The sequence below is a fragment of the Nomascus leucogenys genome, unplaced genomic scaffold, assembly GCF_006542625.1.
Source record: "Nomascus leucogenys isolate Asia unplaced genomic scaffold, Asia_NLE_v1 001656F_28831_qpd_obj, whole genome shotgun sequence".
In the NCBI taxonomy this organism is placed as follows: Eukaryota; Metazoa; Chordata; class Mammalia; order Primates; family Hylobatidae; genus Nomascus; species Nomascus leucogenys.
Window position 1 is genome coordinate 1 of NW_022095966.1, and position 17,364 is coordinate 17,364.

Here is a 17,364-nt window from a genome sequence, read left to right on the forward strand (position 1 = left end):
AGTCCCCGAGGTCACCGGGGATGCACGCTCTGAATTTAGGCCCCTGCGGGACAATGGAGGCCTCTCTCCCATTGTGCCCAGGCCTGGGCCTGCAGAGAGACCTCCATGCCCAGAGGTCAGAAGTCACATATCACGAGAGATCCCAGACCTCCTGGACGAGCTCGGGCACCAAACGCAATGCCATCTCGAGCTCCTACAGCTCCATGGGAGGCTTCCCGTGGCTAAAGCGGAGGAGGGGGTCAGCCTCATCCCACTGCCAGCTGACCATCAGGTCCTCAAAGACAGCGAGTGAGGACAGGCCTCAGGCTGTCTCTTCGGGTCACACCCGGTATGAAAAGGCAGCAGATATAGCAACAGGGCAGACACTCGCCCCCAGGAATGGCTCCCCCAGATCCCAGGCGTCTAGGCCCCGTAGACGCAAGTTTCCCCTGCGGCCACGCAGGCGAGGGGAGCCCCTGATGCTGCCGCCTCCCTTAGAGCTGGGGTTCCGGGTCACTGCTGAAGACCTGGACCGGGAGAAGGAGGCTGCGTTCGAGCGCATCAACAGTGTACTGCGGGGCGAGCCCAAGGCCATCTGGGACTGCAGACCCTCATGGCCTGCCCACACTTTGTCCTCACTTGCAACAGGGGCTTCTGGTCTGCCTGCTGTCTCTAAAGCACCCAGTATGGATGCACAGCAGGAGAGACACAAGTCCCAAGACTGCCTGGGCCCAGTGGCCCCCCTAACATCTGCTGCAGAGGTCCCCTCCACAGCTCCTGTGTCTGGGAGGAAGCGCAGACCATCAGGCTCCCTGTTTTCCTCCTCAGATCCCCTTCCTGCCACCTCTTCCCACTCCTGGGACTCAGCCCAGGTCACCTCGCTGATTCCGGCCCCCTTCCTAGCTGCAAGCATGGATGTGGGCATGAGAAGCCCAAGGCCTGGCACTTCTGGAGCCAGTTCTAGCCCTCCAGCCACACCCATGGAAATTGACAGTACGGAGGTGGGCCCAGGTCTGCATTCCGTCAGAAGAAACCCTTTAAAGAGAAAGGCCCAACGGTAATAGGGCATGGGGGGGTGGGGTCCCCCAAGGCAGCACACTTCCATGGTGACCGCAGGACCTGGCACGGGGTGCAACTCTGTTGGGTGGCACTTTTGTCTTTACTTTCTATCACACCCCTGGGGGACCATTTAAGCCGACGCCCGCAATTGCAAGTCGGGGATCCAGTGCCACTGCAAACAAGGCAGGCTTCACGTGCAAGTCTGGCCCGGCTTCTGACCCTAGCAACCCCACTTCCCGCGTGGGCACAGCAAGGAGGAACCTGGCCTCTAAGGCTCCCTCATGTGCTGTCAGGAGTTCTGCTGGACACAGGTCCAGTGGGCCATCCTCCAGCTCATCCTTCTCCATGTGGGCTTTTGAGCCCGTCAGAAATTCCTTGCTTAGAGTGAGATCCAGAAGAGTTTTCTCTAGGTTTCCTTCCAAGATTTTTGTAGTTTCCTATCTTAACATTCACATTTAAGTCTTGAATCTATCTCGAAGTGATTTGTCTATATGCTGAGAGATAAGGGTCCAGTTTCATTCTTCTGCATGTGGCCATCCAACCCTCCTAGTACCATTCATTGAAGAGGGTGTCCTTTCCCCAGTGTGTGTTTCTGTCGGCTCTGTGAAAGATCAATTGGCTGTGAATATGTGTCTGTCTTTCTGGGTTCTCTCATCTGTCCCATTGATCTAAGTGTCAAGTTTTATGCTAGGATTATACTATTTTGGTTACTATGCACTTGTCAAAACTTTTGTAGTTCTAATTTGCAGTGAAATGGGATGCCTCTAGTTTTGTTGTTTTTGCTGAGCATGACTTTGGGTCTTTGAGCTCTTTTTTGGTTCTTTTTTATGAATTGTAGGACTTTCCAATTCTGTGAGTGATGACATTGGTATTTTGGTAGGGGTTGTATTGAATCTCTAGACTGCTTCGGGCAGTGTGGTCATTTTAATGCTATGAATTCCTTCCATGAGCATGAAATGATTGTCCATTTCTTTCTGTCCTCTTAAACATTTTCATCAGTGTTTTGTAGTTTTCCTTGTAGAAATCTTTCACCTCCTTGGGAAATTTCTTCTGTGGCATACATTTTTCCATGTTGCTGCTATTGTAAATGGGATTGCCTTCTTAATTTCTTTCCCAACCAGACCATTATTGGTGTATAGAAATGCTGCTGATTTTGTTGTTGTTGTTGTTGATTCTGTATTCTGCAAATGACTGTATTAATTTATTTATCAGGTCTAGGGGTTTTCTGGTGGAGCCTTTACATGTTTCTAGATCCAAGATCACATCTTCATCAGACAAGAAGAATTCGATGTCCTCTTTTCCAGTGTGGATGCCTTTTATTGTCTTCTCTTGCCTGATTGTGTGATGTGGAATAGGAGTGGTGAGAACGGGCATCCTCATCTTATTCCTGTTTACAGAGGAAATGCTTTCAACTTTTCCCCATTCTGTAGTAGGTTAGCTATGGCTTTGTCGTATCAGGTTTTACTATTTTCAGGTACGTTGTTTTGTTTGTTTGTGTTTTTTGAGACAGAGTCTCGCTCTTGCCGCCCAGGCTGGAGTGCAATGATGTGATCTTGGCTCACTGCTACCTCCGCCTCCTGGGTTCAAGTGATTCTCCTGCCTCAGCCTCCAGTAGCTGGGATACCTGGCGCATGCCACCACACCTGGCTAATTTTCGTACTTTTAGTAGAGATGGGGTTTCACCACGTTGGCCAGGCTGGTCTCGAACTCCTGACATCCGATGATCCACCCACCTCAGCTTCCCAGAGTGCTGGGATTACACTCGTGAGCCACTGCACCCAGCCCTGACATTTTCAGGTATGTTTCTTCTATACCTAGTTTATTTGTTCCTTGTTTCAAGACATGGTCTCGCTGTGTCTTTCGTGTTGGAATACAGTGGCACGATCATAGCTGCAGCTTTGAACTCCTGGGCTGAAGCCACTTCAGCCTTCTGGCAGCTGAGACTAGCAGTGCATGTCACCAGAGCTGGCTAGTTTTTATTTGTTTGTAGAGATCTATGTCCCTCAGGTTGGCCTTGAACTGTTGATCTCAATTGATCCTCCCAGCTCAGCCTCCCAAAAGCACTGGGTCGACAAGCATGAGCCACTGCCTGGCCCAGAGTCACATTTTAACATCACATCCTCACTGCTGGGCTCAAGTTTTGGCAGTGACTGAAAACCCTAAGGGAGAGTTTCTGGTCAGGCCCGCCCAGTCTGTGCATAGGAGGGGAATGGAAAAATGGCCTGTGGATGGTTCTTTTGGAGAACTGGCGGACGAGCACTGAGATGCCGTTTCCTGGAATACAGGGCCGTGCGATGTCCAGCCCAGCTGCCAGGTCCACGGCCCTCGGCACCATCTAGTTTGGGAGCTCATTCAGAAGTGGCCTCATTTGCCCAAAGCAGCTGGTCTCCCTTCCAATCTGGTCCCATTTGAGAGATGCAACTGGGCCCTGTCTTCCAGGAAACCATTTCAGTGCGTGTGTGTCTTTGTCCCCGCGCTGGCTGGCCTCTCTGTACCGTGAGAACTTGGGTTATGCAAGGCTCTGCCTGTCAGCTGAGCATCATGAAGCAGCTCTCTTCTGTTCCAGTGAGGCCAACCAGGCTCCAACACCCCTGCCCCGGGTCTGACCATTCTCCCCCTCACCCAGAAGTGACCTTCCCCCGATCCTGCTCCCTGTCTTCTGGCAGCTGCTCTGGGGAAGGGCGTTTTGGCCTCAAGGGCTTAGCGTGTCATTTTCTGTTTTCTGTTTATTTTTCCAGAGCTGTCTGGGATAGCCCACGTGTTAGTCCATGTACTGCTTCTTCAGAAGGCAATCAATCAGGGCTTTCTTTCAGGGGTGGGTATAAAAGTTCTTGTGGCCAGGTGCGGTGGCTCATGCCTGCAATCCCAGCACTTTGGGAGGCTGAGGCGGGTGGATCACGAGGTCAGGAGATCGAGACTATCCTGGATAACATGGTGAAACCCCATCTCTACTAAAAATACAAAAATAGCTGGGTGTGGTGGCGGGCGCCTGTAGTCCCAGCTACTCGGGAGGCTGAGGCAGGAGAATGGCATAAACCCGGGAGGCAGAGCTTGCAGTGAGCCGAGATCGCACCACTGCACTCCAGCCTGGTGACAGAGCAAGACTCTATCTCAAAAAAAAAAAAACAAAACAAAAAAAAGTTCTTGTGACATTTGTGTATGAAATCAGCCTTCACTCCATGGATAGGACCAGCACGCTTCCGCAGCACGACTCTGCAATCTTACTACATTTATTTTTTTATTTTGTATTTTATTTATTTATTCCTTTTGAGACAGAGTCTCACTCTGTCACCCAGGCTGAAGTGCAGTGGCGAGATCTCGGCTGACTGCAACCTCCACCTCCTGGGTTCAAGTAATTCTCCTGTCTCAGCCTCCCGAGTAGCTGGGACTACAGGCACATGTCACAACTCCCAGCTAATTTTTGTATTTTTAGTATTTCAGATGGGGTTTCGCTATATTGGTCAGGCTGGTCTCGAACTCCTGACTCAGGTGTCGACCTGTCTTAGCCTCCCAAGTGCTAGGATTACAGATGTACATTTATTTATTTCTTTGAGACGGAATCTTGCTCTGTATTTATTAATTTATTTATTTCAGATGGAGTCTTGCTCCATCCCCAGGCTAGAGTGCAGTGGTGACAATCTCGGCTCACTGCAACCTCTGCCTTCCAGGTTCAGTCGTTCTCCTGCCTCAGTGCCGAGTAGCTGGGATTACAGGTGCCTGCCACCAACGCCTGGCTAATTTTTGTATTTTTAGTAGAGACAGTGTTTCACCGCCTGGCCAGGCTGGTCGCGGACTCCTGACCTCATGACCACCTCCGTTGGCCCCCAAAGTGTTGGGATTACAGGCCTATGGCACCGTGCTTGGCCCATATTTATTTATTTAATTATTTAGAGACAAAGTTTTCTCTGTCACCCAGGCTGGAGTGCAGTGGCGCCATCTCAGCTCACTGCAGCCTCCGCCTCAGAGGTTAAGCATTCTAATGCCTCAGCCTCCTGAGTAACTGGGACTACAGTACGCACCACCACGCAGGGATTTTTTTCCTATTTTTTTGTAGAGACACAGTTTCACCACGTTGGCCAGGCCTGGTCTCGAACTCCTGACCTTAGGTGATCTGACGGCCTCGTCCTCTCAAAGTACTGGGTTACAGGCAGAGCCACCGCACCCGGCCTCTCACTACATTTAAATGATGCAGTGGCTGACACCTGTAATCCTAGCACTTTGGGAGGCCAAGGCAGGTGGATCACCTGAGGTCAGGAGTTTCGACAGAGCCTGGCCAACATGGGGAAACCCCTGTCTCTGGTAAAAATACAAAAATTTGTCAGGCGTGGTGGTACAAGCCTGTAGTCCCAAGCTCTTGAAGGCTGACACAGAAGAATCACTTTAACCAGGAGGCAGAGGTTGCAGTCAGCCTATTTCATGCCACTGCTCTCCAGCTTTGGGTGAAGAGTGAGACACCATCTCAAAAAAAGAAAAAAATATGATGCCGGGGCGTCTCGCCTGAATACCTGCACGAGCACAGTCATGTCCAGGCCAGGGCTGCCGGTCGAGGTCCAGCCCATCTCTTCCAGCAGAAAGGAGAAGCTTACGGGGCGGCTGAGGGACAAGATCCCAGGATCTCAGCCTCTGCTCATGGATAGCTCTGAACCCGAGTGAGCTGGGGGTGCTCTGTGCGCATTGGTTTCCCCAGCTGTCAAGTAAAGGGATTGGATGAGGAGTCTGTCGGTGGAATGACCTCAGATTTGGGGCAGCAGTGAATGATCCCGCTCCCTGGGCCATGCCAGTGGCCCGGCCTCGGCTGAACACAGCCCCAACACTCTGGAATGGGGATGAGGGGGCAGTCAGCTCTTGCTCCTAGTAAGAGAGATGCAATAGGGCTCTGTGGCTGAGCTGGGTGCCTTGCCTCACACCTGTAATCCCAACTTTGAGAGGCCGAGGCGGAGGATTGCTTGAGGCCGGGAATTTTGAGAATAGCCTGGACAACATAGCCAGACCCCATGTCTACAAAATAAGAATAAAACAGGTGCAATGGCACCAGCTATAGTCCAAGCTACTTGGCAGGCTGAGGCAGGAGGGTCCCTTGAGTCCGGGGATTGGAGGCTGCATTGAGCTATAATCGCACCACTGCACTCCAGCTTGGGTGACAAAGTGGGACCCTGTCTCTAAAGAAAAAAAAATCGGCCTGTGAGCATGGGTTTTCATTTTCAAACAGGACCCGGAGGGTAGGGACAGACAGTGCTGTCACCCTTAGGTGCTGAACACTCAGAAATGGGCCAGCGCAGCCCTTTCCTCCCTGCAGACACCAGATTGGGCGAACAGCACGTGGCACTCGTAGCTCTTGCAGTGAGGGCAGGACCCAGTGTCAACCCTTCTGCCTGTGGGAGGGGCTGCTGAGGCCTGCGGAGAGGCCAGGGTGGAGGGTCGTCCCCTTGTCCAGCCCTTGGTGTGGTCTCCACCAGGTCCCCAGCCCACCAGTGCAGGGCCCCCTGAGCCTGCTGCTGCCACGGGCCCTGTCTCTACCCAGGACGTCCCCACACCCTCGCAGTGTCAGGGAAATGATCATGGTGGTGGTGACACTCCCAGGCAGGGCTGCTGAGAGGAGCTGAGAAGGGTCACACTGCAGGCAGGGCCCGTGTGACAGCCCCTCTCACCCCTGAGAGAGCTGACCAGGCACGCTCAGAGCAGAGCCACATCCCGGAGTCCGAGAAAGGTCCTGGCTGGGCTCAGCCACCTCACTGGCCACGGGCAGCCTTTGTCGTGTGAGCCTTGCTCTCCTGGGAGGCTGAGGCTGATGGCTGATGTGGGCATTGCGAGGGTAACCTGTGGCCAGTGGATGTGGCGGGTCTCCTCAAGCTGCATTCATTCAAGTAGGACCCAGGGTGCGTGCCCATCTCCAGCCCAGGGGAGCTCCCCTGTAAGCTGGGTGAGCTACTGAAGCCAAGGCGGGAGGCAGCTGACAACACCCATGGCCATGCGGAGGTGGTGGAAAGGCTGGACTCAGAGCAACACCAAATCCCGGACCAGGCAGACACCACCCAAGACTGAGGGGCTCGTGCCAGAGCGGTGGCCACAGGTAAGAACCCGGGACCAGGCTGTGTGTGGCGGGCATCCTCCATGTCCCAGGGCTCAGCACAGCAAAGGAAGACCAGCCGGGTCACCCTGGTAGCCATCTGTCCCTGTCCCACCTGCAGAGTCAGAACAGCCTCTCCAAGGTGGGGATCATCTCTCTCTGCCAAAGCAACAGCGGTCCCTGCCCAACCAGACTACCCCACTCAGTGGAGTTAGGGATGCTGCTCCAGCATCCTAAACTGCCCAGCTGGCGCCTGCCTGTGCTCACCCACACCCCCAGGCCGGCCTTCCCTGCAGCCTGGGCTTGGCCACTGTGGCCTGATTGAGCACGGAGGCCTCCTGGGCACCCAGCCCCATCACTGCACCTGCCACTCCAGCACCACCCCACCGGCTCAGGGCTTCTTCCCAGCGGTGCTCATCATGAAATCAACATGCACGCAAGTCGTCTCAGGAAACTTTTTAATGAAAGTGTCAGCAGTTCATTCCCCCATGGTGGTGTGTAGGTGGCTGAGCTCAGATTGCAGCTGCTAAGACACCAGCCACTTACCGAGAGAAAGCCAGGCTGCTTCAAACCCAGGGCCCGAGGCAAAAATGCATCACTTCTGGTAGGGAGTCTGGAAGCCATGCCTTGTGGGAGGTCACACTGGCATCTAGGCCTTTGCCTGCATTGCAGAAGGAGAGCGGGTCCTCCTCCTGGAGAACGCCGCGTTCCCCAGCCCCGCACCGGCTTTGCCACCACACAGGCTTTGAGCCAGGAGGCGGGTAAGACGTAGCTGTAGACCCAAAGCAACCATCAGCCCTGGGGCCCTGCGGGAGCACTTTTAGAACATGGAAAAGTGTGGTCATCCCATCATTAGACAGCACACAACCTACGTAAATAAAAAGTCATAAGGGGAAGGAGGTTGGAGAGGGAACAAAAATTGGCACAGACATTGATAGACTGGTTTCCAGTTTCAAGGTAACAGATGCACATCATGAGACCAGAGGAGACTGAGACAAGGTCTGGATTTGGCTTTTCTAAGCAACATGTGTTCCTGCGCAGGGCTGGATGGTCGCTGAGACAGAGATGGAAGCCAGGACAGGGGAGGCCACCGGGCCCAGATAGGTACAGAGAGCAGAGGCTCCTGTTCTGTCCTCGCCACCCACGAGGGTGACACTGCTTGTAAATGGTGGCTGTGGTCTCCCAGCAAGAAAAAAGCACAACTAAATCCACACTGCACACAGACGCAGACAGAAAGCCTTCAAGTGGCTCTGTTTTCTGCTCCCTGCCTCGCCAGGTCCACAAGCAGAGAGGAGTGTCAGGCGCATGGCCTGGCTGTCAGGCTCCCCAGTGAGCTGGGGCTCAGCAGGAGCTGCCCACTGACACACAGGGGCACCACTCCTCCACTTGGGAGCGGTCGCCAGACAGAGCCGTCCTGGGTGCTGGTGTCATCCAGGGACCCCACACACTTCCTTAAATGTGATCCTGCTTCCCTCTGGGCAGCTGCATCCTCTCCTCCTGCAGGACAGTCTGGAGACTTGCTTCTCAGTTTGCTCTCCCTTCTCTCCTCTGCCTGCCCCAAGCCCCTCTTTCTAAAAAAGTGATGCAGTGTTCATGGGGTTATTTCTTGAAAATACTTGGCAGCCTCCATGCTTCTGTTTTCTTTAGCCAGGTGGTCAGGAGGGTTTACAAAGAATGCCTGGGCTCCCCCGCAGGTGCCGGCAGATGGGGTAGCAAATGGTCCTGTGCCTCCACCTGCTCTGGGAGGGAGTCTTCCGTCTCTAGGCCTGGCCCCTTCCTAACCCTCCACGTATCCTGTTCTCCAGAGACCAGAACCCACTCCTGAGAACAGCGAAGCCAGGCGCTTAGAGGAAGAGCAAATGCTGCCAGGACACGGATTGTCCATGGAATACATTCCAGCATCTTATTAGGTATCTGAATCTGTTAGGAAAAAAAAATTAGAAACTACATATAAAACTTAAAAATATTCAAGTATCAAAAGGATGAAAGTTTTAAAACAAGTCATCAGCAAGCTGCTACCACCAAGTGGAGACTTTTACAAAAGTTCGCGCGAGTCCACTGAGCTGAGAGGACAGAAATGAAGTCACCTGTGCTGGGGCAGGGGCAGGGACACTTGGGGCAGGGAGTGTGTGGGCAGAGAAGCCAGAGAAGTCCAGGCCTGTGGAAGCCAAACAGGAGAGCGTGGGCCGGAAGGGCGGTCAGGAGCGGGGGACGAGGTCGCTCTCCCTGGAGAATGAACCCTGAAGTATGTAGCCTGGGATTCCCTCCCTGGGGGTCCTGTCCCCCGACATTTCACAGGCCTCCTGGAGCTGCCTTCCAACGAGGACAAACGCGGCAACAAAAGACCCATTTCTGCACAAAAATCCTTCTGGAAAGAAAAAGAAGAAAGGCAAGAATGGAGTCCAAACGCTCCCCAGTGCTGACTAAGCCTCTCCAACCCTGTTCTAAGTGGAGTGTGGTTTCTAAGTCAGGGAAATGGAAGAGGCCCCACCCACACAGGCCATGGCCCCACAGGATGAAGCAGCAGCGTTTATTCCAGATACAACAGTGAGGGAATCCGGTCACGTTCCCTTCTCCCCAGAGAGGGCGCATCTTGACACGTGATCCAGTAGAAATCTTTTAAACTCTGTAAGTTAAGTTCATAAAAACACTCCCTTCACCCTGTCTCCCAGGGCCAGGCCTGGCCTCTGAGATGCACTGGCTTGGGGCGCCCTCAGGTGGCTGCATGGAAAAACCAGTCTGAGGCCAGCCTGGGGCTCCCAGACCTGGGCGGGATCTGTCCAGTCACCTGTCCTTCGGCTTCGGGTCGCTGTCTCTTGGCAGTGGCCCGACACTTGGGGGTGGCCCAAGGACACCTCAGGAAGGTTCCGCTCTACGGATGGCCCGATTAGCTGGGCTTAGACTTGGTGGAGAAGGAATCTGTCTTGCTGTCGGGGCAGGGATGGATTCCGTGCAGGAGTACGCAGCTGGCTGGGGCAGGGGGGGAGGGGTGGTCGAGGGAGGCTCACAGTGCGGTGGAGGTCTTTGGGCCAGCCTCCAAGTCCTCCAGTGCTAAACCTGCTGCATGAACTTAAGTGAGACAAGCATGACTTGGGCTGGGGGGTTGTTTTTTAGAGATGACAGGGTTGCTTGTCCCAGTGGGACAGCGCCATCATGGGTCATGCAGTCTACCTGGTCAAGCATCCTCCCGTGTCGCTCCAGTCTAGGATTACAGTGTGTGCCATGCTGCTATTTTTTTTTTTTTTTTCTAGAGATGGGTTTGCACATGGACTGGTTCAGACCCTGGATGGGTATCCTGCTTGGCCCCAAGTGGGATCAGGCTGAGCCACCCCAACACTGGTAGTTTAGCCCCGCAAAGTGCACTAGGGACCGAAGGTGCTGGGCCCCACTATCCTCTCATCCATGCAGACTAGGCATCCCTCCTGAATGTGCCACCCATACAGCAGTAGGAAGAGCAGGACTGGGGGTGGGGCAGGAGGCCTCTGCAGGTCAGGGTGCAGGCTGAGCCTGTCTTCCAACTGGACTGACCTCCGACAGCTGTCAGTCATGGTGATGGGCTGGCTGGGGTTGGCAGGGAGCTTGCTCTCCTTCTCTGATGGCCGGAGCAGCGTGGGGCCAAAGATCATGGTGAGGTTGTACAGGGACATCTTATTGACTGCCTCCTTCTCTGCCACCTGTAGAGGACCAAAGCAGAGGGTGCTGTTTCATGCCACCACCAGGAGAGAGGAAGAGGGGCTGGGCCATGCTGGAGTCCTCAGGAAGGGAGTGACCTCGACCCTGGCTGTGCTGCAAGGTGACTCCAGCCCTGGTACTTCTGGGTCTCAGTGGCCCAGGACAAGGGGCCAACTCTGGGCTGGTGAGGGAGTCTCCTCTATGATGTGACTGGGAGGGAAGAAGGGGGTCCAAGTGCTCTGCTGGCCATGGCCAAAGCTCTGAGCTCTTTTTTAAGGCCACAGTGCAGGGGAGGAGGGTGGCAAAGAGGAGAGGCGGGGGCAGGGTGGCAGTGGCACTAGTCGCAAGAGGCAGTGAGTGACTGCAGACAGGGGTCAGGGGAAAGGTCCTCGGTGTTGGGGGTCTAGTGGGAGCAGAAGGGCACCCCGCGGCCTGGGGACCTGGAGTCCTGGGCTGCCACGGGAGAGCTGGGCTACCTTTTCAGGTGGTCCAGAAGGAAAAGGAAGGGGAGCAGGTTGGCCTCCGGCAGGGACAGCAGCAGGTTGAGCATGCAGCTCTCCTTTGCAACCGGGTCTGAAAGAGCTGCAGGAGGCGGTGGGTTACTCCTCAGGGTCACAATGAGCCAGAGACCTCTCCCGAGGTGGTCACATGGAGCACCTGGGGCTTGTGTCCCTGCACAGCCCAGGCTCGTCGTCATCCTCAGTCTCACAGCTCTGGCCCCCAGTGAGGACCCTGTGAGGGGCGCTGGTGTGGGGTATGAGCCACCTGAACGCCTTTTCTCTACCTCACACGGGTCAGCAGCACGAGGCAAACAGCAGCAGGAGGAGCCGCGGGAGCAGCCGCTCATGGGCAGAGCTGCCCTTGGACAACTCCTGCCACCACCACCCCTCCCAGAGGAGCCCAAGGCAGGGGAGGCTCGGCGTGGAATGAAACAGGGAGTGAGGGACACAAGGAGGTGGGAAGTGGGAGGCCCAGCCCCACCAAGTACGCAGAGACCCCCTTGTCGTCCTGGACACCACAGGGGCACCTGGAGGCTGGGAGAGCAGGTCCTCTGTGCATGGGCGTGGAGGCAGACCTGCCCTAAGGGTGATGCGGAGGCTACAGGTGCTGCACGTGCCAGCGCCCACTCTAGACATCAGCCTCCAGGTTGACTAAGGGTCAGGCCATGTTCGAACCCATGTTCGACTGGGCCAGGACCCGTGGCTAGAGCACCTGGGCACCCTCCTTCAGCCCTGGTCGGCAGGAAGGACAGCAGACTTTAGGACCCCACAGCATGGCAGTGCTGACTATTTCAGCCTCTTGGTCTCCTTGAGGAATAAGGACTGGGAGCCCTCTGGGGATGGGCGAGGCTTCCAGGACAGGCTCGTTCTGGTCCCCTGCTTTTTGAGGTTGGGTTAAAATGCCGACCATGGCAGAGGGGGCACAGCTCGGGTTCTCACACCTCACTTTTCACAGCCTCCAAGGGCAGCAGTGCACGTGGAGGAGACGTCTCCCATGAGGCCAAGGCCTCCAGTGCTCACCGATGCCCTCCGCAAAGTTGGGGTAGAACTCGTCAGTGAAGAGGGGTTCCGGCAGCTCACGGAAGTACAGCTTCGGCGTGCCTGTGATGGCGTTCACGTCCATCTCGCTCGTCATCACCGACACATCCTTGTTATCTGGAAAGAGCACGGAAATGCCGCGGCCTCCTTGAGGATCCCGAGTGAGTCACCCGCCATCCCTGCCTTGGCTAAAGCACCGTCCCTGCCACACTGACCATAGTGCGGGTCCCTCCCAGGCTTTGAGCAGCTCATCTGACTCCTCCCAAGAGCTGTGCATGGTTCTGTGTCTGCAGAGTTGATGGGGGTGCGTGGGCATTCCCATTCCTCTCCCCTGCTTGGCCCCATGTGATGGCCAGGAGGAGGCCAGTGTGGCAGGACACAGTGCCTGCATGGGGATTGGGTGGCTCTGCCCTGTACATAGCAACCACCCCTGCACCAGTGCCTTCTGATAGCAGGAAGGCCATGGGAGAATCTGATTGGTTTCAGTGTTTGAACCTGTGTCTTCCTTTGGACCCAATTGGCCACTGGTGTTTACATCCTCACCACAGGCCAGGTCCATTCTGGGCCCCCAGAGGGAGCTGAAACTACCACAGAGCCCTCCCAGGGATGCTGGGCATTCTAGGGATCCTGGTCAGGGTGGGTGGTGTGTGCCCCAAAGAAGGGTCTGCAGGCACAAATCCTGTTGCTTTGAAGATGCTGGGCAAGGACCCTCTGGGTCTCAGTGCCCTCCCCTGGCATTTGGGGCAGCTCCAGGTCTTTCACAGCCTCTGAGGGTTGGTGAGATGGAGGCAGAGATGTTAAAGCCCCGGTCTGAGCTGGGTCCCATCAGTGCCTTCTGCCCTCCGCATCCTCAAGCAGGGCAGTGGACAGACTGCACTGAGTCCTGGGCTTCCACCTCCTGTCCACCCCCAAGGCAGGAAGGCCAAGGCCCTGAGGAAGCCCCTGGTGCACCCCAGCAAGCAGCACCTGTAGCTAGGATGGTTTAAAATCTGGCCTCTACAGAAGCTCCTTCTACAACTCTTGTCTTCTCTTTCTTAAAAATAATAAAACAGTAAATGAAGAAAAGACACAGAGAAGGATGTGAAATGCCCTGGCCATGGAGCGCTCTGAGATCTCATCGTGGACACCGCCGCCCACACCTCCATCCCATCCTGCGGAGGCCGACACTCACTGACGTCGAAAGCTGCCTTCAGTGCCTGGATGTCCGTGGCCACTCTGGACACGCGATAGATGCCCACCTCCTCCGTGCCGCGGCGCTCGATCTCCTCCACACACTGGCACACGATGTAAGGCACCTTGGACCTCTCTCTCCTGCAGGAGGAGGGAATGTTCTCAGTGTCCTGACAGCCCTGCTTGGGCCACAGCACAGGAGACCTGCCCCCTATCTGTACACCCGGAGGTGGGGTGAGGACGGTGACGAAGGTGCCCAGGTCTGGGGCTGCACACAGAGCCTTGTGCATGCCTGTCCTCCCTCTGCAAGCTCGGTCCTCATTGCATGTACTTTCTCAGGACTTTTCTAAGAGGCTGAAGCAGCCAGACCCTCTGCAAGTCACACATGATATTTGTGGGATGGTCAGGAGGCCTAAGTCAAGTCAGCACAGCAAGGGCATCTGAAAGATTCCAGATCTGGGGTTAGCAACCTGTGCTCCCAGCTGGGAGATCAGGCTCGGTGTTGGTCCTGCCATCCACGTGGTGTGTGAGAGGAGAATCCCCTGACCCCTGCCCCGGGCCCAGGCCTAAATAAACATCCTATGAATAAAGGGTTGCCTCAGCACTAGTGCCCCAAGTCCTGCGATGCTAAGTGCGTTTCTCCTCTGAGTCTTAGCAATGAACAATTCCAATACCTCCACACAGGACACTAGAGTAAGAATACTTCAAAGTCAGAACACAGTGCTGTGCAGAGGCCTTTAGTTCTGTTTTGCAACTGGATTTAGCAGCACATCAAAGCAGCTTCTCAAGCCACCCTCATTAGCCGTGGTTATTTGGAGGGGCTGCTGATGGAGTCCTCGATGCTCATGCCCAGAGCCCTCCCAGAGTGCTACCAAGTGGCTGCCATGCAGTTGGGGGTGGGGAGTGGTGTTTAGACACAGAAAGGAGTCCAGGGTATGACTGATGGAGGCCCTGGCCCACGTGACCAGCAAGGTCAGGGGCCCAGCCAGATTCCATCCTGGGGAAGCAAATGAATTCTCTAAGGAAGTGATCTGTGTCTGCAAGAACTGCTCTCAAAACAACAAACAGGCTTCTCTTGGCAACTGACTCCTGACAAAAGGGCGAGGGTTAGTTACAACCATTCAACAGGAACCTGGGACCGTGACAAATTCCAAGCAAGGGCAGAAAACCCTGCATTTGGGCAGTTCCTGGAGCCAGCCTACTGCTTTCAAGCAAGGCAGCAAAGACATTCCTGAGCTGGTTTGGAGGAAACACAGGAGGTAGCTGAACATACCAAGTGTTCTCTGGGGCCTGACCTCACCGTGCAGCGGCCACGCACAGAGAGGAGAGACCCACACATGCTCTTTTCTGCAGAAACAGCTGAAGGGACAGGCACCCTCAGTGCGTGAGCCCAAGCCCCTCTGCACTCACTTGGTGACCACAGCAATCTTGACTCCGAAGACCCCTGTCTGTTTTCGGGACAGCATCCTCTTCAAGCTGAACTCCCTACTGGTGAACTTGACCAAGGGCTTTACTTCAATCTATAGTGGGGAGAAGGGGCACAGTCCTCTAATGCTCCTGGTCCTCATAGCCCAAGGTCCCAAGGGCCCCTAGAGGACTCATCAAATATTTCTACCCACAAGGCATGCAAAGGTCTCAGGATGAGGTGAGACTGCCCCTCGGGGAAGCCCCTAGTCTACTTCAGAAAGAGCAAGGATTTTGAATGCCCACCTCGGCCTCCCAAAGTGCTGGGATTACAGGTGTGAGCCATAGTGCCTGGCCTTTCTTGGAGCCTTATACCATTAGGAGGCATCCAAGGATTGGAAAGAAATTTTTATGCAAAATCTGAGGCTTACCCCGATTTGCCTGTCTCTGTTCCTGGATTTTGCCTTTCAACTTAGAAACACTCTGGAGGCCCCAAACTCTAACCTCTGTGTCATCAGCCCATGAAGACTACTGCTTTCTTCCTGAGATCTATTTCTCTGTGCAAGTTTTGAATTTTTATTGGCAAGAGAGTTTGTCTGATACAAACTACTTTGTAATTACTGAAACAGGTTTTTGTTTGTTTGTTTGAGACAGGGTCTTGCTCTGTTCCCCAGGCTGGAGTGCAGTGGCACAATCACGGCTCACCACAGCCTCGACTCCTGGGTTGAAGCCATCCTCCCGCCTCAGTCTCCTCAGTAGCTGAGATTACAGGCACACAACACCATGCCTGGCTAATTTTGTATTTTTAGTAGATACGGGGTTTCTCCATGTTGCCCAGGCTGGTCTCAAGCTCCTGAGCTCAGGCAATCCATCCGCCTCAGTCTCCCAAAGTGTTGGGATTACAGGCATGAGCCACCACGTCAGGGCTGGAACAGTTATTTAAAATAGTTTTTCAGGTAGGATGCTGTGGCTCACGCCTGTAATCCCAGTACTTTGGGAAGCCAAGGCGGACAGATCCCTTGAACTCATCAGGAGTTTGACGCCAGCCTGGCTAACATGGCGAAACCCCGTCTCTACAAAAAATAACAAAAGTAGCTGGGCATGGTGGCACGCCCCTGTGGTCCCAGCTACTCTGGAGGCTGGGGTGGGAAGATCACTTGAGCCAAGGAGGCCAAGGTTGCAGTGAGCCAAGGTCGCACCACTGTACTCCAGCGTGAGTGACAGAGTGAGACTCCAACTCAAAAAACCCCACAGGCCAGGCGTGGTGGCTCACGCCTGTAATTCCAGCACTTTGGGAGGCCCAGGTGGGCGGATCACGAGGTCAGGAGATCGAGACCAGCCTGGCCAACATGGTGAAACCCCATCTCTACTAAAAACACAAAAATTAGCTGAGTGTGGTGGCGCGTGCCTGTAATCTCAGCTACTCAGGAGGCTGAGGCAGGAGAACTGCTTGAACCAGGACCCCGGAGGCAGAGGTTGCGGTGAGCTGAGATCACACCATTGCACTCCAGCCTGGGCAGCAAGAGTGAAACTCTGTCTAAAAAAAACCCACACAAAAATAAAATCTTCCACTTTAAAAATGCTTTTTGTTGATTAAAGTAGGCTGGGCATAGTGGCTTAAGCCTGTAATCCTAATTACTCAGGAGGCTGAGGTGGGAGGATCACTTGAACCCAGGAGGTTGAGGCTGCAGTGATCTGCGATGGCACCACTGTACTCCAGCCTGGGTGACATAGTGAGACCCTGTTTCAAATAAAGAAGAAAGAAAAAGGTTAAAACGTAAATTTTGTTATATATTTTACCACAATAAATAGAATGGGAGTAGAGGCTGAGAGGCTGTTGAATTAGGTACTGTGGAACACTGCAAGGAAGCAAAAATAGCAAAATATTGGCTGGCAAAAGACTGAATGGGCTCCATCCTTTCAGCCTGCAGGGGCTGAGGCCCCCCATGGCCCCCTGGGTTAAGGTTTCAGCATCGACCATGAGATGCCATTTGTTCTTTTCCATTTGAAGAACACGTCAAATCGGGCTGTTAAATGGAGAAACAGAGGGGATAGTCACCCCTTCACTCGATCCTTGAAGTCCCTGTTTTAATTTATTTTGGGTCATATTAATGATTTTAATGGCTTGGGCAGGTCCTCAGGGTCTCGTCTGCCAAGACCAACAGTAAGGGACAAAGTGTGGGTTTTATTCCAATTGGAGCATCCGTCCCAGTGATGGAAATTCAAGAGCAGAAACAACTGAGACCACTGGAATATTCTGCAAAGCTATTGCACCTCTGATCAGGCTCAGGCGGACTTGTTTGCCTTCAATCTATGCCGCAGGGAACAGAGAGAGTTCCTCCCTTACATTTAGTGAGGAAACAGTGTCAATTAAGGCCATAAAAGTTTGCTTAGTGCGTGGGAACCAGTGGACCCCCAAGTTTGTGAGAGCAATTGTCCTCTGTAGTGGCGAGGGTCAAGGAGTATGCTGTGTCC

At 54.2% G+C, this 17,364-nt stretch overlaps 2 protein-coding genes across 2 annotated transcripts; one reads left to right on the plus strand and one right to left on the minus strand.

Annotated features, from left to right (window-relative positions):
• Positions 1 to 4: 4 nt before the first annotated feature.
• Positions 5 to 1,040, plus strand: LOC115833779 (putative POM121-like protein 1; the record flags this gene model as incomplete). The annotated part of the gene is given in 2 exon segments (XM_030808608.1): positions 5 to 90; positions 92 to 1,040. Coding segments are annotated over 2 exon segments (1,035 nt in total), but the record flags the coding sequence as incomplete, so codon positions are not given.
• Positions 1,041 to 7,754: 6,714 nt separating this feature from the next.
• On the minus strand, positions 7,755 to 15,118 carry LOC115833777 (breakpoint cluster region protein-like). Its single transcript, XM_030808607.1, has 5 exons — positions 14,896 to 15,118; positions 13,487 to 13,626; positions 12,298 to 12,432; positions 11,254 to 11,359; positions 7,755 to 7,911 (listed from the first exon to the last, which is right to left on the minus strand). The coding sequence occupies exons 1-5, from the start codon at positions 14,949 to 14,951 to the stop codon at positions 7,755 to 7,757; spliced, it is 594 nt and encodes a 197-aa protein (XP_030664467.1). The 5' UTR covers positions 14,952 to 15,118.
• Positions 15,119 to 17,364: the final 2,246 nt, after the last annotated feature.